This window comes from Archocentrus centrarchus, chromosome 7 (assembly GCF_007364275.1).
Source record: "Archocentrus centrarchus isolate MPI-CPG fArcCen1 chromosome 7, fArcCen1, whole genome shotgun sequence".
Classification (NCBI taxonomy): Eukaryota; Metazoa; Chordata; class Actinopteri; order Cichliformes; family Cichlidae; genus Archocentrus; species Archocentrus centrarchus.
Window position 1 is genome coordinate 28,425,540 of NC_044352.1, and position 21,614 is coordinate 28,447,153.

At 40.2% G+C, this 21,614-nt stretch overlaps 1 protein-coding gene across 1 annotated transcript in view; it reads right to left on the reverse strand.

Annotated features, from left to right (window-relative positions):
- Positions 1–2,524: 2,524 nt before the first annotated feature.
- The window catches only part of tafa5l (TAFA chemokine like family member 5, like), a 43,211-nt gene continuing 24,121 nt past the window's right edge, over positions 2,525–21,614 (reverse strand). Inside the window, exons 3-5 of the mRNA XM_030732579.1 lie at positions 20,806–20,933; positions 6,197–6,240; positions 2,525–3,891 (exon numbers count right to left, since the gene is read on the reverse strand). Coding sequence (XP_030588439.1) covers positions 6,217–6,240; positions 20,806–20,933 — 152 coding nt within the window. The 3' untranslated portion in view covers positions 2,525–3,891; positions 6,197–6,216. The remainder of the gene's footprint in view (positions 3,892–6,196; positions 6,241–20,805; positions 20,934–21,614) is intronic.

Below are 21,614 nucleotides of genomic sequence, written 5' to 3' on the forward strand. Positions count from 1 at the left end.
TGTCAAATTCCCCCTGATGCATCCATCACTGGGTGAATGAAGAATAAAAGTATGTAGGCAGTAGCGTAAAATGTTTTGAGTGCCCAATAAGATTGGAAAAAAACAAAAAAAAACAAAACAAACTAAATGAATGCCAGTCTAGAGCCATAGCAGTATAGTTTAATTAGTAGTTCTAATTAGCAGGAATGGCTCGTCTTAAGAGAGATTCACTATAAAAAGCTGTTACATTTAAACTTTACTCTCCATATATACTGAAACATACAGTACGGTAGACAAATTATCAAATAACTGGCTCTGCTCCAACCAGTATACTCGAGGTCATGCTGGCTTTGCAGTTAATTAAAAATACTTACAGTACAAGCACTAGAATTTCAGACTGTCTTTAGTTTTACATTAATGAGGACATTTTATAGACCTGTTAAAGAAAGCAAAAACCTCATGAAATTTATAAAACTGTTTAACCTTTTATACAAAATGGGTTAAGTGGCTCTCAGTAATTAAGTTAATTGAGTAGGCACTAACATTTGGTAATTATATATTAATCAGTGGTGTTGGGCAGTATTTAGTATAAGGGTATAGCCACACATCTCAGTAAATTGTCACCTAGAATAAATTATATTTACTCTGTACAGTATGTTTTAATTGTAAGAAGTATGGGAAAACTTCTGATGTACGTAGCAGTTATGTGCAATTATAACTTATATGTCAATACCCACATGACATATTGTGTAATAATACTTACATAAAGACCTAAGACACTTTTTGTAAAGCAATATACTGCATAATGCTATATAATGCATTACTCAGTAGTCCATAATGAAAGGTATCTTATACAGTGACTTCAAGAACAGTATTACACAGCTGCATTTCAGTCTGCACAAAAACTATTGTTTTTTTATTCTACTTTATCTCATATACTGTTGTGTGTATACTGTGTCATGCTTGGAGAATAAGAAGCCTGTATTTTTTCAGCTGAGATATGAAAATATAGTATCGATATTCAGTATAGACATGTGTCGCTGGGTGAAATCAGTCACAAAGCGGATGCTGCACCAAAAAACTCCTTGGTATTGCTTTGGCTGCGAGAAGGTTGTAGCGGTCAAAAGGTACAACTTTTACTTTGAAGAGAAATGGCCACAAAAAGGTGTACGGTGATGCACCAAAAACCTCCTCAAAATTGTTTTGGTCGCTAGCAGATTGCTGCAGTTGCCCATAGTTTGTATACACAACACCAGTTTGTCTGTAAACAGTTGCCAACTACTTGCTAAATGGTAGTGAAACTGTAAGAAGTGCAACACAATATGGAAATGGAGACCATTTACCATCAAAGTAAAAGCGGCACCTTTAGAAACATGTTGTTTTCAGAGTAAGGTAGAATTTTTACTTTGAAGGCGAATGTTTTCCATTCTGCTTTGCACTTTTTCAATGCTCACTACCACTCAGTGGTGAGTTAGCAAGTGTTTGCAGCCAAGTTGGCATCTTCCACATAAACTATGGGCGACTGCAGCAATGTGATAGTGACCAAAGCAATCACGAGAAGGCTTTTGGTGCAGTACCCTCTTTATGACCAGGGGATTGGCAACCGGTCTCCAGGCCTGTGTGACTGAGGACTTACTTTGCTGATATGTGATGGAATAAATACCCACCAGATGTGGCCATTTATCAGACACAACCCACTTAACAGACAGAGGTTTGTGTATCTCCAACTGTTCTTATCTCAATTTGACTAAAATTCAGCTATGCTACCATCCTGTTCAGAGTGACTGCAGCAGCTCCTGAACTGACAGTAAGTCAACTCAAAGGGACAATTTACTTACGCTGAATGCCAACCACAGAAGCGATAAATAAAGGCAGCGTGAAATCAAAAAAATGGGATCAGGTGGAAATTGGTATTTTCTCACAACACAGAAGACTGTGTACTAACCTGGAAAACACACACACACACACACACACACACGCACACACACACTCACAAATGCATGGTCCACAGCTTCCGGGAGCAGACGCTCTCTTTATATCCTCAAATGCATACATTAAGATGGAGATGTACAGACCTTTGTAGTACAAAGAAATGAAAAAAAGGGAGCAAGGAGCAGGCACATTAACCTGAACACCTGCACATTATAATGCAACCAACTGCAATCACGTTCAGTAAAGTATCACTGTGAGGGTTATTATTTTTGAGACTGACTCAGAGAGATATTAATTATTCTGCAGACCGTGGCTTGATGTGTTTGTAATGTGTTCTATTTTGTTTTTATACTTTCGGAAAAATATTACTGGTGTTCATGTTACTGTGTCCACCTCTTCTGCTTCTCTCAGACAAATGCTTTTTGTGCTACTGCTTCTCTATAACTCCTTAGAGTGAGACCCACAGAACATAAAATACATCAGTTGGATATATATCTATATATCTATATGTATGTATGTACATAATTTCAAATATATCAAGCGCTTATCTGCAAATAGCACATCCAGCTGGCCAAAACATTTCATATCAAAATATAGTCAGTTTAGACAAGGATTCGGAAATACATTTAATCACACATAAATTGATTTTAATTACAGAATTTAACTTATGTGACATACTGTTTCAATTTCAGTTTCAATTATATTTTATCTCCCATATAAATATCTCTATGTACTAAAGAAAAGACAAGAAGGAAAAAAGGAAAAGGCGAACCCAGGATTAAAATGAGATCCAACATCTGTAAAATCCCAAATGCTTCCTTTTGCCAGATGGTGAGCTCTGGTCTGGGCGTGTCCCAAAAATATACAAGAGTATGAATAATGCATTGGATATGACTTATTTCACAGTGTATCTCTGGATGTTCCTACCCACTCACGCATACAGAAACGCATACACGCATACACACACATACTCACATATTCACACATGGACAGATGCAATCATGCACCCACGTACCCCCCCACCCCCACCCCCACACAAACGCACAGTATAGATCATTAAAACAAGCCAGGGGTCCACATTTGCTAAATGCTCCCGGTTATGTGTACAAGATGTGTGAGGTTCATTGACAAAAACTACTTTTCTAGTCTATGTTGGCACCACATAAAAAAACAAAAAACAAAAACTAAACATAAGATATAAGCTAAGTCATCCAAAATGTCCACATTTCACCATCTTGATCTCCATTCAGTGAGCAAAGACAGTCAGCTCATTTGTCGTCTCTTCTCTGACTTTCATGCTTTGTCGTAATGTCTGTCCTGTGTGTGTATGCAGAGACATTGGCGGCTACGGCCTTGTAAAAATTTCACCCAGCCAAATGAGACAAAGGTGTTAAAAGCTAGAATCCAGCGGACAATATGGCCTGGCTCAACCTCAGTAAAGTCACGACTCGAGCGATGAACTGTCATTAAAGAAACTTGGCTGGAATATAACCTTGGATGGGTTCATGGCGGCGACTGTAAAGAAGATGAAGGGGCTGACTTTTGAAAGGCCTTGTGACAAGCCTAAATCAAGCCACAAAGGTATAAAAAGAATCTCGACGAGCCGTCCCCTGCAGATTGGGCAGTTGCAGACAAAAAAGACACACACACACACGAAAAAAAAAAAAAAAGGGCCAAATGCTGCGATGAATCTTCCGCTGCTTGTTCTGGGGTTCCTCACGGGGATTTTGTTCCAATGATTAGTCCATGAAGTTGGTATCGATGAAAGTCCAATGCTGATGTTACCATGCTGCTCCCATTAAGCTGTCAGGCGTGTCACTGGAGAAGGTGTGCGTGTGTGTGTTTTTCAATTACTATCATTATCATTATGATTGAAGGTCAGAGTCGATGTAAGTTTTGGGAGCCTCACTGGTGAATGGGCAAAATATTTGGGTGTAGTGAGTGGCCTCGGTTTCTTTATTAACACGGATGTCAGTGAACCTGCAGCAGAGGAAAGAAAGACAAAGAGATACTAATCATGAACTTTTCATGAGCTCCTCTCAGACATGCACCTTGTTATGCAAATGTAGAGACAATTTTCCATGCTGTGCAGTGCTTTGACTTTTATGTCAAATTTCAACATTTTCCATAACACCACTTCCAACTTAATACTATCACATTAACATACTACAGTAGCACTAAGCAGCCTTTAGTGCATCCTTTGCCTTCTTGGGAAAAATTAACTTTTTATTTTAATAACCTAAAGTAATTAATGGATCCATAATGTAGAAGTTGGCACATTTGCCTAACAAGCAAAAGGTTCCTGATTCAATCCCAGGAGGAGACACAAATCCCTTTGGGGTTGTGTCAGGAAGGGCATCCGGTGTAAAAAAAAAAAAAACCTGCCAAATCAAACATGTGGAGCTACCTGCTGTGGTGACCCCCTTGTGAACAAGCGAGCAGCCAAACGCAGCTTTAATTAGATCACGGTTCCCATCCACAAAGAAAAAAAATAAACACGGTCTTGTTTTTAATCGCGTAGCAACTCAATTAGCTTTTTCCTCTCTGGTTACTTGATTTACAGCCTAACTGTAAGTATCAGCAACATGTTTTTGTCAGATCCATGTAGCAGCTCCTCATTATTTTTTTAATCAAAAACAAAAGCAGTTTAATTAACCACAAAACAGCCAATATACAGATTTTAAGGTGCGGAAGGAAAAAAAAAAAACTGCTTAAAATCAAGACCAGCACTCCAGCCTCACACCTCCACACTTTCATTTACATTTGTATCCATGCCAGCAAAACACTTTACATACAGAATCTGAGCAAATTACAAATTAAATGAGAGACTTAAATTAAGGCCTTGTTATTCGTTGCTCGTGCACTGTCTGACATTATAAAACAGGCATCAGGACTCTGCTTTAGGCACACTTCAACATTTGTTTTGTTAATTCCATCAAATAAATGACAACATTAATGAGTAACGTATTAACAGAGTGCCCCTCACACTCACAATGCTAACTGATTTATGCTTTGACATCTATCACTACTGAAGCTTGTAAGAGAACAGGAAACACATCTGTACCTGCGTTACCTTTTTAAAGTTTCTGAATAAACGAAGCACTAGTGTGACTTCACTGTTAATCATGTGTCTAAAAGGCAAAAAAAAAATTTTTTTAAATCACATTTTACGAGTTATGTGAAGGAATGGGTTCATATGTCATATATTCTTTTCGAGCTGGAATACATTTCACGAAATCCTGCAGTTAATGACTAATTTAGCCATTTGATCATTTGATCAGAAAAACCATTTGAATGATAATAGAATTCTGCCATGAATATGTTATACGGATGAATCCATAAATGTTAATATATAAATGATTCAGGGTGACAGTGGACAAATGTGACACCCCAGGACTGACCATATAAATCATTCAGACACTTAAATACGAGTTGCCAAATCCACACAGGATTGCACAAATTCCCAGGACTGGCAAATAAATATTTATGACGCCCCCCAATTCCCCCTTTTTTCCCAGTCCTTGGTAATTGTGCGTGATTCATTTTGTTTTCTCGGAGGAAGAGGGAAAATCAATCTTAGAATATTGGCTACGAGACATAAGGCATGCAGATTCCAGATGCCTGTGGTTTTTGCAGGATATAAGAGGTTCACAGATATTCAGTCAGTGTTCTCCAGAGAAGAATTCAGTTTAGTCTTTAGTACATTTCCTTGTTTTTTAGAGGAGAAAAACATGTTTCTGGAAGTGAGGTTAACCTGAGCCAGGTTTACCTGCTGACTTTAAAACAAGTGGATGTTGAATTATAAGAATTTAAAGTGGAATTTTTTTGGAATCTGTTGTGGGATCTTTTGTAGCTTTTTAACAAAACATTCCCCCCCATTGCTGGCATGCTTTCCATTCGTGTCCTGAGAGAAAACTGGACTTGAACCTGAACCTTGAAGTATCCTCTCCGTTTGATGTAACTGCAGAGGAGCTCTTTAGTTTCAGTTCTCATGCATTTCAAAACTGCCAATAACCCACTGCATTGTTACATCAAAGTGACTTAGAAATTCTACCAGACCTGAACCTTTATTTAAGCTCAGTATTGAATGTAGTGCTGGAAAATACATGAATTGTGTTTGAAGCCGGGCTCTTTTAATTTGCTGTTTATTTTCAAAGTTAGCATTTCTGCTTTCTACAAAATCCAGCAATCCAAACATGCTTGGTTTCTTCAAATGAACTGGAAACAGGGTTATGCACTCAGCATGCAAATTATGCAAAATAGTAGATCATTACAAAAATCATACTTGCTGTTTTCCTCTGCATCCTACGATGGCTCCTTGGGCAAAGGCTGGAAAAGAGAAGCAGAAGGTCACCAAGGAAGGAGAGGGCCAGCCTTCGTTTTATTCAGCTTTCCCTCAGCATATTGGCCTTAGACGCAGAGCAGCATATGTCCATTTAAAAGCACAGATGGCACATCTTCCAATTATATCTAAGGCGAGACGAAGGAAGCTGAAGGTTATTTTGTTCTCTACCAGATTTTATGACCTCTGAGGACTCTGCTTCTCCCCTCAACCAGAAAATACGATCAAGTAACGGCCAACACATCATCTGCATTAACGAGCACAAGACCTCTCTTTTCTTCCATCAGTAGCATCACACAATTTTTTTTTTATCACATTAGCTGTGAGGCAGGGTGATAAACAGTGTTCCACTTTATTTCTTTGTGAACACAACTTCTAGCCGCCCACATTCATCTTAAGGAGGACAAAACAACATGCTGTTTTCCCCTCGACCGGAGGAAGAATACAGCTTCCTTGCTTTCTTAATATTGGTGAATGAGCCACTTTTGTGTAGATAATGACTCGGCTAATCATAATCAGAAAGCTAATGGTCTGTTTAGCCAATCAGAGGAGCCAAGGCAAGACGGCTGTCTGGGCTGTGCATTGGCATTCCCAGCAGCCGCTGCGCTCCCCTCGGCTGTGCCAGGCTCTCTTTCGCAGCACCGAGGCAGACTTGGTATTCCGCTGCCTGCTCGGCCCGTCCTTCTGTGATCTGTCTCTCTGTCTGTCCGACCGGCCGACTGGCCCTCATGCCGTCGAAGAAATTCAGTCCTCTGAAGAGGCGCTGATCCATCACACCTCTCCAGCAGCATGTCATCTAAATGCTAAGTACTTCCACTGCATCTTTAAATCAAAACAAGAAAAGAAATGAGCACAGGGGGCGAGTGGTTGGAGGGGATAAAAGCTTATAAGGGCACAATAGAATCTGCCAAGCAAACCCTTAGCTTTTTGATTACATTCATTTTCAAAGGAGAGGAAATGTGGGAGGTGAGAAGCTGAATGAATAGGCACGACAAACCCAGAGACCCTGTTATACCTTTAAATGTTCAAGGAATGTAAAGAAGGCACGGTTATTGCCCCAAAGATTCCTTCAAAGAATATAGTTTGCTGTTTGATTTCCCTCCAAACATCATCATATATGTGCCCGAGCTGCTCCCACAATAAGCACTCCCTCCTGCTCCCCTGTCTCCCCGTCTCAGTCCAAGTCTTAGCTATTGATTGGAGCGGTTCCTGAAGTCAGAGCAAGTGCTGAGGCGGCAGAAGCGGTCGACACTATTAACTGCTCCTACTAATTAAAAGGGTAACAAGGTGAGTTTGGCCCCACGGGACAACTGTGCAAGAGATGGAGCCGGCTGTTTGCCTGCCATGCACACCGGTAAACAGTGCTTAGCGCCTATGGTGTTTACAAGACAGAAATCCAAGGACATCGAAGACATATTCATCTCCCGCTGGCACAAGGGATGGGGGGAGATTTACAGATAAAGAGTGAGAGGGAGAAAGCACACTAACAAGCGCTTTGCTAATTGCTTATGTTGCAGTGAAATTGAAACATTTGGACCTTGTCTCTGAGCTTGGGGTGCCCTCGTTTCATCATCGCTTGTAAACACTGAGCTCTGTGCATAAATGATAAAGTTTCCCCGTTCAAATGAGGTGCACAGCGTGGATCTTTGAGAGGGTGCCAGTGGAGATTGGCGGAAAAAAATATTAAGGGATTCAATTAACGCCGTTCCTTATCATCAACACAACATATTTTAGGATCAAAGTATTTTTGAGATACAGTACACCTCACATTACACAAATAAAATCCTCAGCCAAGGTAGCATTACAACTCGCAGAAACCTCTGTAGCTGGGAGGAAAAGCCACTGCAGGTACGGCAGACGGCTTGTTTGCTCAGTGCTCAAGGGGAAACAATGCAGAGACTGCATATTTGGTGGCACTTCAAGCTGCAAAATTGTCACCAACAGCGCAACCTGCCATTAAAGAGAGAGGTGCTGTGCTGCGCCATCTCTGCAGTAACTAAAAATCTTTCCCCAGGGGTCCCTCTTAACAAGTGGACTCCTGCACAGGACTTAGCTGGATTCATCAACTGGAGCCTCAGAAAGGTCCCAGTCATAACAATTCACTAGAGCTGCTGCTGTTATTAGACTAAAAAGTAAAGCCACAGCTTACTGAAGAACCCGAGTGGATGGTTCACGCTCAGAGCATGAGCCTGATGCACCGAAGCGTCAGAGCATCACACCCAGAGCTGTCTCAGAGGAACAAAACCCGATTAGTTACCAGGCAGAAGGTTCTGTTTGCTGCTTTATTTCTGAGGTGGCATCTACAGAAAGAAAAAATCTCTATATTTCAAGTCTTCTAATAAAGTTTCTGCTCTTTAAAGCTGAATTTATTGATCCTATACACACTGGAGGAACAAAACAAACTGTAACCACAAAACTGGCATGATCCAGGAGTTTGAGCCATGAGTTTTTTGTATGACATATTCATGTATATCAATGTTAAATAAACAAACAAATAACACTTGAAAATACTTGAAAAATTATATTCTGTGCTACTAAATCAGCATTTGAGAAATTGTATTTGCTTTCTACCACTGGAAGCAGGCCTGGGGTTTGTTTTGAGGATGACTACAGCATTTTAAATTAGACAGAAATGTTAGCTTGTAGCTGGGTGCATCATGGGGCTGCAGCACTGAACAATTTATTAAAAATACATACACTAAAGATCCAAAGGGCTCAAAAACATCCCAGCTTTGAAACAGGACGCTGCTGAGCATGCATGTCTGGTCTACATAAGGGCTTTTCTGCATTATTATTACAAAAAAGCTGTGTTGGGAATGTGCCCTTCGGCTTTGACAAATTTACACCAGACAGAACTCTGGAGGCAAGCAGCATGCAGGCTAAAACACAAATGGCAGTTCAAAGCTTGGCAATGACAGAACTTCAAATGGAGGAACTGGGTACACTGTGCTGAAAGTGACAGCAGAAGGGACCACATTCACTCCGGGTCTCAGACTGAAAAGCGAAGGGGGCAACATGTGCCTGGCAAAGTCAAACTGACAAAAGAACTCTTTAATAGATAATGGCAGTACCAGAGGAGGCAAAAACAAAAACACAATGTGTTACTTTATTACAGCATGTAAATGAATACCACAGGAAACACTACAAACTGAAAATGTGATCATGGAGCTTCCTGCAGAATGCCCCTGCAATAACACAACACCTATGATAACACAAATGGAAAAGGAAATGGAATGGCGGGAATATATTAGCTGTTTCGCTGTTTTCTGAACATCTCTATCAATCCAACCTATTTCAATACATTTTCGGCATCACTCCCCATGCTATCTGCTCAAGACTGATGATCATGCAACAGCATGCGACAAACAGATGAGGAGAAACCAAAGAAGCACATTTTTCTTTTCTGCTTGATAAATAAGAAGATCTGCAAATGAAACTGAAATAAATAGTATATTTGCTTATCAAGTGTAACCTCTGTGTACTATATGCGTCTGCTCGGCAGGGGCACGCAAGCGTTTGAACATCAGTCATTTTATAAATGTGCATCCAAAGGCAAGCAGGCCGGCTACAGTATGTTATCCTCGATGATCCAGAGAGAGGCTGTCAGATACAATATGACGGGAGTGCTGTCAATTCACAAGCAGAAATGTGTATGAAAGCCTGGACGTGGGCCAGTAAAACATCAAAGCTGGACCCGTGCTCTTTTGTCTGACGACTGTATCAAAGAAATAACGGTGGTGCGTTCACGTCATTTGAATTTGAGTGAATTCAAAAGATAGTTTTAGTAAATTGCAGATTTGTTGTGACAGACAGCAGTACTACTACTGCAAAAAAACAAAAAAAAAACAGTAAAAGTTAAACCCTGTTTCCTTCAGCCGAGCACGACTACAATTGATTTCAACAGTTTGTTTTTGCATTATTGTTGGCATTTACTTGCTGGTGCACAGAAATTAAATAATTTCAGCTCTGAATGAGACTGAAAGCCAGCAGAGCAATGAGGGACATGGTGCACAGCATGCATATCTAATATCTGCAAATGTTCCGGGCTGGGTTTTTATGCATTTTGAAAATGCAAACATTTTTCTAATGACAACCAAATTGTGATTTTCTAGTCATTATTTTCTCTCTGTAATAGAACCAAGACCATTTCCTCTTTTTCTGGGAACATTTTACTGTATGCATCCTTTGGCACAAGCAGTTGCTATTAAAAAAATAACCTACTTTACTTCTCTTATTACGCATTTTATTTGGGCTAAAGTAATGCTGCTGGTCACAGTGCTACAGCACCTAATCAGAGATTTCATCATCACAGACAGACCACCTTTATCTAAAGGTGGTACCCCACTGAGACTATAAATCTGTTTGAAGAGATTCCAGAGGCAACAAAGAAATAAAACAAAAAAACAATAATTTACATAACCTAAAAAAAATCCAATCAAATCACATAAAATATAAGGGCAAAGTTACATGCTAATGAAACTGCAAGCAAAACTAAACCAAGAGAACACTAAAGGACCTCTTGAAAAGGAGTGTTTATTCTCAGTAGGGTTAGCAGTTTTGATAGAGGTTTTATAGAAACTAAAGAGGTTATAAAGAGGTCTTATAAAAATATAATCATATGTACAGATGAAAGATGGGCGGCTAATATGAGCCTCTACCACAGCAGCAAGCTCTGCAGCATCTACTTGTCTTTTCAAAACTAGTTTACACAGTATTATGGCATAATGCAGCTTGAATGTTTAACATACACTTTTTTCCACAGAGACGGCACTTCGGTATAATAAACCAGAACAGCCAATGTTTTGGGTTTGTTCTTGTTCTTATTAGTATCATTATTGTTCTGGAGACAGATATGACAATTTTAAAGAAGGCTACATGTAAAATATTCATTATTTTAAAAAAAAAAGACTTCTATAGCTGTTGGTTCCAAATGAAGACATAAATCTCAAAACAGTTCATTGTAGTTTTTAGAAAACCTTAACCTAAAACAGGAGTAAAACATAGACTGTACAGTATATTGAGGTTTTGCAGTCACATGACTTTAACTAGTTTGCTATTTTGGATGTGTGACAATGTAGAGTCAAGTGAATAACCACTCACACGGGCCTAGGACCATCCGGTAACCAACAGTCATGAGGGAAAAATGAGTACTCCCTGACCAGTTGCCCTTGTGATTGCATTGGTCTCTAGCAGATTGCTGCAGTCGTAGTTTGCATGGAACATGCCACCTTGTCTGTGAACACTTGCCAGCTACTCTCTGAATGGTAGTAAAACTGTGAAAAGTGGGACACAAACTGGAAAAGCTGATGGTTTGCCTTCAGAGCAAAAGTTGAAACGTGTTGGGGGCAGCACTAAGGCACAACTTTTACTTTGAAGGAAAAATCTGTTTCCAGGTTGCATTGCTTGGCTAGCAGTTAGAGACTGTTTGCAGACAAGTTGGCATCTACCATGCAAATTATAGGCAACCACTGCAATCTACTAGTGAACCAAAACCATGACAAGGAGGTTTTTGGTACAGCACATCTTTGCAACATCAAGGAACCACTCACCAACCAGCCAGGGAATACATATTATTTCCTTGCAACAGACAAAACTAGACAAATCTCTAGCAAAGTGCGCATGATGTCACGCGAGAAACCTCTATAGAAGATGAAAATGTGGCCATGGTGAGGTTATTCACTGGTTAGTTTTTTCACCATTCTGAGTTTGGAGCTAGAACTCACCACACATCAAGGAGAGCACGACATGCTAAGTTATTAGCTTACACTAGTTAGCTTGGACTGCAAGGTGCAACCATAGACTCCACGGGTGCATCACAAGCCTGCTAATTAGTGCTAACTAATTCTCATAAAATACTAGAAGTGTTCTCACCAAACTAGAGTACAAATTTCTTGGATGGGCTGTCAACTGCTCAGCAAGTGATATTAGCCTATGCTTCAGATAATTATATCAACAACTGCCCAAAAAGGCACCCATAGCACAACACATTAAAGAGATTCAGTTTTCAGATTAGTTCAGATGAAGACTTGCAGATAGCAGACTAGTTGTAACCTGCCTAATAAACACATAATTTGGGGACTATTGTCATTGTTGGCAATCTAGTAAGTATTTCTGGTTGTGGCAAGGTGGTGTATGACATGTTGACTCAAAACAAAATTCAATGTTTATACTTGTGATAATGAAAGAATGCAGTGCCCAGAAAAAAAAAGTGTGTGATAACTGACAAGTTGATCATTTTAGGACAACAATGGGGCTCTATGGCACAGATAGATGACACTTAGCTGACTTTAGTTTCACTTATTAGTGGGATAATTAATTTTTGGTGTTTATCACGAGATTCATCATGAGTATCACGTGCTGCCTGTGGGCCTGAGATGATCCCACCTGCTCTTTGTGTAATTTGAATAACTCACTAGTATAAATTAATTCTAATACACCCAGAAGAACTGTATTTACTGGAAAGGATGTCTCTGCAGTATTAGTTTTCACCAGCTGTTTTGAAAAAATAGAACACCATTTGAGATGGATGACATGCTTTGACATTTTTTTGGCAGTACACCTGAGGCTCAGTTGTACTATTTTCTGTTTGTTACTATTTGGACACAACATCCTTTCCTGTCCTCTTACACTAATGATTCCAAGCCATACAGAGAACTGTCATCTCTACCGTGGGTCTCCCACCTCACCAACTAATCAACAATTTATTTCAAGATGCTGCAGAGAAATTGTTGTGTCCCTGACAGAGCTTGGGAGTGTGTTGGGCTGCCTTTGAGAAGCAAGCTCATTAGAAGTCTGTCTCTGGTCAGATGGGCTGCCAGCACAGCAGTGACCATGGCGACACATGACTTGGCTGCCTGGTCCTTTGTCGTAGACACTGAAGCCTTTATAACTGAGGTGCTAGCAAGTGTTACATAATGACGCTGTGGAACTACATCATCTGTCCATGTAATTTTCTCACTTCTTATGAAAGAGGTGAGAATTTCATAACTTCTTCATAACTGGAAGGGAACATTTGCACTGACACGGTGCCATAAATTCAGTTTTTATCTGTTTCTTTTGCCCTTTGGTATCACATTTGGAATGTTTTCTATCCAAACACCTGTTTCTCTTTGCTCTATTTCTCATAAAGGTACATGTTTTATTCTTTCCTGTACAAATCAAGATTTTTGTGTCATGACATCCGTTCAAAAAGTCCGGAGTGCTAACTGGCTATGATGTCTTCATGTTTACAGCAGCACTGGCAGGACTACACAGACTCTACTCGCTTTTTGCCATGGCTGACGCTGGAACAAAGAGCACATAGCTGGAGGAGGGCCACCCGAGCAGAAAAAAAAAAAAAAGAAAATGCTAAAAAAGAGCATGATGCAAGCCTCTCTGACCTACTGCGTCGCTCGGTGTGTGTACGTCTGTGTGTATGCCGTTCATTTTGTAACCCTCTTTGGTTTGGCAAAAAATGCCCAACTACAACTGTTCTGTTCCCCCCCAGGCCACACACTAGCCCAGCAGTGGCATTTGTTGTGTGGGTGTAGGAAGATTTTTTAATTTTTTTCCCACCAAGCATCGAATATTGTCTGTGGGACGAAATGTGTATGAAACTGCAGTCTGAATATGATCAAATCAGGATTTCAAGTACTTACATTTCATACTTTAAGCTCCCTCTAGCCTGTGAAGTAACAATATTCAGGAAAATAGTCCTATCTTTTTCCGCACTGAAGGAGCATTTCTGATATGCAGAATTTCAATTTGAGCCCATCACTTTGCAAACTCAAAGCATTAGCAAAGGCTGATATTAGAGCTCAGTAGTGCTCTCCACAGAGCTCTCGCCGAGCAGAGAGCAAGTGATGCAATCTCACAAGCCTCTCACTTGCCTAAAAGGAGAAAAGTAATTTCACTGTCCTAAATTCTCCCTGTCTGTCTTGTCAATTTTCCACCTTATGAACATTTCCAGCTTCTGTTCAGTAACACACACCCAGCACACAACTGTGCTCTTGTGTAACCTAGCAATTCAAATCCACCCCACCCCCCACCCCCATCCCCGTCAAGTGTATGAAACCAACTTCATAACACCCCGCCCCAGCCCTCCTGAATTGCGCTTTCCACCTTGGAGAATATCATATGTAGACCTTTCAGCAGCTCACTAGTGAAGACAAATTGCAAGCTTGTTTGGAGGGGCCTCCAGAGAGTGATTCATATTAATGGCTAGCTGGCAGTGGAGAGCGGGCTGCATATGCAAACTCCATTAGCAGGTTAGGCTGGAGTGTGTGACCTGGCAGTGCCACCGTGAGCTGCACTCACAAGAGGGCGGGTGGTGAGGAGGGAGCTTGGGGGGGGGGGACTGTTTATAAAGAGCTCAGGTGCAGTGGCATGTGTCTAATATGGGTGTGTCTATATAATTCCTTTAGACTGACAAATCACTTAATCAACATTTATTACAATATTTGGAGTTTTTTCAAGGTTTTATTACACTTGACTCCAAAAATGTATTGCATATAAGGAGTATTTAAAGGTGTAATAAACAGTTAATTAACATACACAATAACTTTATAATCAGTTTATTTTGTGTCTATTAACTGCTGCTGTGGAGGCTTCTTTACATACAAGGAAAACATGTTGTCATAATGACAGAAAAGAGCCACAGGTCTGCATGGTTAACGACATTATAGTGTGTTGTAAACTGTTTATTACATATTCATATAGTACTTAATAATGCAAAATTGTAAGGTTAAAATAAGGTGTTACAAAGAATCAACTAGACGTAATCTTGCAAAGGGATCACCCCCTGCTGGGGTGGCAGTAATCTGTTGGAACGCACCCTCTTTGATAATATTATATGTTATTTCAAATGAATTTGTGCCATGCTTCTACACTTTTAAAAACAAGGCATGCACAGTCCAGCTCAGCAACACCAAAAGGAAGACCAAGGAAGAGGATGATCACAGAATTATTTCCTTGGTAAAGAAAAAATCCTTAAAGGAGGTAGACGTATCATTGTCGAGGTGTACCATCAAGAGACGCCTTCATAAATGAAAATACAGAAGATTGACAACAAGGTGCAAACCACTGGCTGCACTCAAGAACAGGAAGGTCACATTAGACTTTGCCATCTAAAAAAAGCCTGCACAGTTCTGAAAAAATGAATTCTTTGGACAGATGAAACCAAGATAAACTTGATGAGAAAAGTATGCTAAAACAGAGAAACAGCTCACGATCCAAAGCATACCACCTTATCTATGGGCATGTATGACTGTCAGTGGAAGTGGGTAACTAATGTTTATTTGATGATGTGACTGCTGCTAGAGGTAGCGTAATGAATTCTGACCTGTACAGGGCTATACGCTCTGCTCAGAAAGCAGCTGAAAGTAGCCACACCGCTAAAACAACCCAAGAGTTTCACAAAGCAGAGAAATGGGATATTCTTCAATGACTAAGTCAATCACCTGACCTCAACTCAACAGAACGTGTTTTTGAGTTGCCAAAGGTAAAGAGACTCACAAGCAAGCAGCGACTGAAGGCAGCAACAGTAAAAGCCTAGCAGAGTACCTCATGACAGGCAGCACAGCATTTGGGGATACCCACGGGTTGTAGACATCAGGCAGTCATTGACTGCAAAGGATTTTCATCCAAGTATTAAAAACAATATTTATATTTAAAATTATGTTAATTTTTCTAGTTAATTTTAAGTCTCTGAAAATGGAGGAGTGTATATGAAAATGGCTATAATCCATAAATAATTAATGCAATATTTTTGTTAAGTCTCTTTAATTAAAGCTGAAAGTCTGCACTTCTGTCACATCTTGATCGATAGTGGTGGTGTACAGAGGCAAAACTGCAAAAACTGTGTCATTGTCTAAAAAACTGTACATGGAGCATTTTTTTTTTATATCACAAAGTTCTTTTAAAATTATTATTATTAATAATAAATAATTATATCAAACAGGAGGAAATTTATGTTGTCTTTAGATACTGCACTCGCAGCAAAGAACAAAATACTCAACAGCTAGATGGCCCAAAAATTTCAAGTACTGAAAGCAGGAAAGGCCATGAGGTTGTTAAAATAAAAGGAGTTTATCCTCATGGGAGCTTCAGTGCGCTGCATCAAATTCATGGCAATTTGCCTGTTTGATTAGATTTCTGGTATGCAGAGTTTGTATTTTGGCCTGAGGGTGGCTCATGTCCAGAATAGATTATAACATTTATTATCTACATTTTGGCCTGATAGTGGAACTAGAAGAAAGGTCACAGAGTACACTCACACTCACAGAAAAAACAAAAATCACAGGAACTCACAGGCCTGCATAGACGCGTGACATGAGTCAAATATGTATTGAGATGTCTTTCTCTGGGCCACAGTGATGGGCTGACAGGTTGACATCTCCATTGTCAAACCTCCACCCAGAGAGATATTATTAGATGGTCTTGCTTTTATTAATGAAAGCAACATTCAATATAAACTAACTTATGCTGGCTGAGTGAATTTATATAGATTTGATAAGTCATTAGAAAGGGATTTCATACTGGACTTGGGTATGAAAAAAAAATCTGTCAGCTGCAGCATATAATTAATACAACCACATTGCCTTTTATTAGATACACGACTTTCTGCATAATTTGCCACCATCAGGCAGATTTGTCACTTTATTGTATCTGCTAGCTCCGCCTATATCAAACCTGTGCACCTCAGCATGAATAAAGAAAGAGCCATTATCAGCTTTCAGAAAACCACACTGTCTCACTGAAGGCCAGTGTGTAATATGATTATTAACCACGTGAAGACAGACTGTCGCACAATTAAAACCTCCTCTCTGCACTCGCTTTCTCCCAGCTACTTGCAGATGTGGACAGACAGGGCTTGGCCAGAGGCCGAGAGGCAGCCAAGTCCTCCATCCTGTTCCCTCTCTCCATCCTTCTGCCCACCCTCCAGCCTGATCAATCCTCTTTATAGATTTCTCATTTTCATTTATCTTCCAGAATGTGCTTTCCTCCCATTTTAGGTCTTACAACAAATACCTCTTGATATCTCCTCTTTTCTACTGCCAAATCCTTCCAATCCCTGCCCCCTCAGAAATACAAAACAAAAAAAAAAACCAAGCAAAAAAAACAAAGAAAAAACAAGAAACCCACCAACATCAATTCAGATTAACTTCTTCAATAAAAATCTGCTCAGCAACAACTAATTAAGAATGTGCAGAGGAACACATAATTTGCATTTTTGTTTATGTATGTACAAAAGCAAAACTCTAACCTAAGTGTGCTGTCAGGATACATTACAGCACGGTGGGAACGCATGCGTGAAATCTGTCACAGCTGCCCAGGGCTGCTGGACGGAGGAGGCAGAGGAGCGAACAAGATGAAGAGACATCAAATGAGAGATAAGAGAGAGCGAAAATCAACAGACCCAGTCAAAGGCTGACCTTTGGCCTTGTACCTGACGGCAAGGACAGCAGTCTCTCCTGCTCTGTCCATCCTGTCATCTCTTGCTGACAACACCAAGCTGTTTCACTTGCACTGTCTCTGTAAGTTATAGCCCTCTGTTTCTTCCTTTAGTCTTTTTATTTTGACATCATCTTACCTGAGGCGGATCCATGTATCTCCTGCCAATTGGAAATATCCATTCACTTTACTGACATGAAGATACAATCAAAATAGTCCTTTGGTTCATAAATATTAGGCCACCTCTTGATATATATATATTGAACCATTTCCATTTATTTAAATGATTCAGTGATTTCATGTATATTCTATCAAGCGGAGCTAGCCCATGTAAATTTTGCTGGGCCATGTTCTTATCGCAGGGTGTCAAAGCAACTGGCATTTCACAGATACAGCGTGTTCTTTGGCAGTGGGTTTATGGCACTAGAAAGACTTCCTACAGGCAGAACTAAAGTCGTGAAGCCAAAACAATGTTTTTTGATTGATGCCCACCGATAAAAAAGTTTGTTTGTTTTTTTAATCGAAAAGAGAAGCTATTTTTCTGTGAGTGCCTGTATTCCCTCTGTTTTCATACTTTGATACTTTGATACTGTTACAAAGTTTAAGAGCTAGATCTACTTTTTGAAAAAACAAACAAACATGTTTTCATCCAAAGCACTATCAAGCTCTGCTGAGTTTTTCTTGGTACCCGACGCTGCAGTCATACTTGGGAAAACAACAGTTGAGACTGCAGCATGACCAAAATTATTGCAATAATCAACTTGTGATCTCATTGCCTTTAAAATGGTTGCTTTGAACACAGGGGCCAGGGTCTGCAACCATTCACAGTTGCTGTCTTCAAAGGACTCAAATGGATTGCAACATGTTGACAAGTTATCTGCATTTATAAATTAAAATTGGCAGTTATTTGCAAATCTTCACCAATCTGAGAGCGGCTCCAGTCAGTCTGAGTCAGACGGCAATGATTTGGAGACAGGTTGTCTTCTCCCCCAGGCAACCTGTGCAATCGCCTTGCGATCACAAATTGTGTTGCACCCTCAACCTCTGGGTTACTGCAACTACTTGCAATCGGTCTCCGACAACAAAAAGATTTGACAACCACAGATTTTTTTTCTAGTCGCAAGGAGGTTGCTGTCCTATTTTTACTCTAGAGTGACTGAACCATTAATCTAACCCCAAACATGTCACAAACTCCAGACTAACAAACACACTTTTGTCTCCCTCCACCACCGTCCTTCTGTGGACTTTATCGCACATTAAAAGCAGAGTGTTAGCTCTCGGTGTGTATTACTGCTGGAGCCAATGTCATTAGACACCATGTACAGATCTCTTGACGGAAAGGTCGTATTTGACACCCTGGGGAGGCTGGGCAGGCAAGGTGATGTTGGTAACACAAATTACTAACACAAATTTAGTAGAGTTATAGTCAGCCAATTGGCTTAGTAATTTAATGACCACAGTTTGGCTTTTTGGGCTTGCTGTTCAAGGAGCAGATGACCATAACAAACTGTGTCCAGCTGATGTCCGTTTGTCAGAGCGGTCAGTAAGCCCCCTTGAAATTTTTCATGAACACGGGCAGTGAAAGCCTTTCTAAACAAAGGTACATGCTTGCAGCATAACAGGGATTGCTTGACATCTTCGGAGGAATTGTATTTGTTTCTACGACTTGTGAAAGGCAGGTTATCAACACCATATCACCACAAGTCATTGCAGGAAGGTGGCCACCTGCTGAGAGAAATGCATTACATTGAATTGTACAGAAAGAATACAAAATTGCTCCATTTCCATGGAGCATAGAGCTGCACAGTGTGAAATTGCCAAGAGGTATAGTGCGAAACACACAGTGACAGAGAGACCTGTATCCATGGTGACTCTGACGCTCACTAAACAAGCAGAATTATCTGGAGGGTTTTTTGTTTTTTTTTTTAACTCGTGGCTTTCAAAAACATTCATAATAATTCTTCTTTTGTACTGATATAAAAAAATATATGAAGTTAACCCTCATGGAGACCGGTAATGCTTATTGTGCAGTGTTTCACTGCTTAATCAAATGAGAATTAATCAGAGCTCAGTAAGCGCTGCAGCATTGGCAGCTCTGAGGCATTGGATGCATGTTGCAGTGTGAGAGGAGCCTACAGAGGACCAGATGACACCATATTGAGGGTTTTAAAAATTCAGCATGTTTTGTATTCATTTACATCTCTAACAAAGTCAGGGAGAGGTCAGACACTAATATTATCTTTCTTCACATTGCCTAATGCTTTAGTCAACATTATGCCTATCTGCTGTTGAAGTGTTGCATTTGTGGCCACGCACCAACACGTGATTTCACAGCAGATTTTGTATGATTCCCCTCAGCTTCTCCCTTGTCCATAAAAATGCACAAAAAAATCACTTATATATAAAATAAGACAGAAACTTCATTTGCAGTTCCCGACTCATGTGACTTGGTATCAGATTGTGCAGATTGGCTTCAAATGATTTGTTTTAGCTTTGAGAGGAGATAATTGTTAGTGTATTTAAGCCATTCTGAAAATAATCCAGGATATAAGGAAAGTAAAGGTAGCCAGAATAATATGGAATGCTGCGTGCTTTCGGTGTGAATGTGATACGGGCAATGCTCGGCTAATCCAGCGGCTCTGTAACTGAAGGCTTCGTATTTCTTTCTCAGGAACTGCATACCAAATGTAAGTGAGTAAAAACTGGTGATGATTTCACTATTTTCATGAGTTTTCTATTACTTCCATGTCTTCTCACCATTATTATATGTCACAGATTCAGGCTTCATTGAGTTGCTTCAGAAGTTTTAATTAACAAATTCAAAACTCCCATAAAACCACAAACCAGACTGTGGAATAAATACATATAAAAAAAAATTCTTCAAAGTTTGATCCCACAGAGAGCAGTGCTGCATGAATTTTCTGCCATTTTTGTTCCAGTATTGATGCAGTGTTTGAAACCTGGATGCTGACCTGCTGTTTGACTGAAATGTACTCCCTGTAGCCCAGGGCTCAGGCTTCACCTGACACTATCGGCTGGCGGGGGTTTGCTCATGCTGAAAATGCAGGCGCAATGCTGTTAAGTGCATATGGCGTATATTAATGTCACGTCTAGTAAATTACCGTGACGGTCTTGATGCGACCACTGCCCCTGGTGCAGGTCCAGCCGGATCTGTTGAACAGGAGGCTGCAGACCTCCCCCTCCATGCAGGGAGCCATCTCACACCACTGACGGCTCCGAACGATTCGCGCTGGGAGGGGGGGGGGACAACAAGGGCAAAGAGGTAAATTAGACAGAAAGACAGATTCACAGAGCGAGAGAAAAACTGCAAAAAAGTCAACTTTTTCCCCCCCTTAACAAACAAATCTGCAGTTTTTCTGCTCACCAGACACAAAAGTACCCTTATATGTTGATGTGTCTAAAAGTCTGTAGTATTTTAATGAGGTTCTTGTTGAACTAGCATGTCAGAATTGCCTGTGGTAGTAACCTTTACAGACCAGCTGGTGGTCCATAAATTACTCTCTTGCTAATGCAAGCTTTCACTGCAACTGCACAGAAAGATTGCTTTTCCCCCACTTTTTGTCACAATTAATACTCCTGAAAGAGTTTTCTGGGTTAAAATTACAACATAATAATGTCAGATTTCATTTGTTTAACTGTAGTCTTTATGCACCCCTGAGAAGTTGAGTGTCCAGTCCAGTTAGAGCTCTGCTGTGACTTTTTCTTTACACAAACATATATGTCTTCAGTTTGGTTGGCACCATCAGAGCGCTGATAAATCCATCTTTTTACCCCACTGAGGTCCTAATAAGGTGGTGGTTGCGGTGTAGACAAAATATTAGGAACATTTAGCAATTATTCATTTTTAGCCCAACAAGTATACTATAGATATTTGTGAGGACAAATGAGTAAATTATGCCTATCACCTATG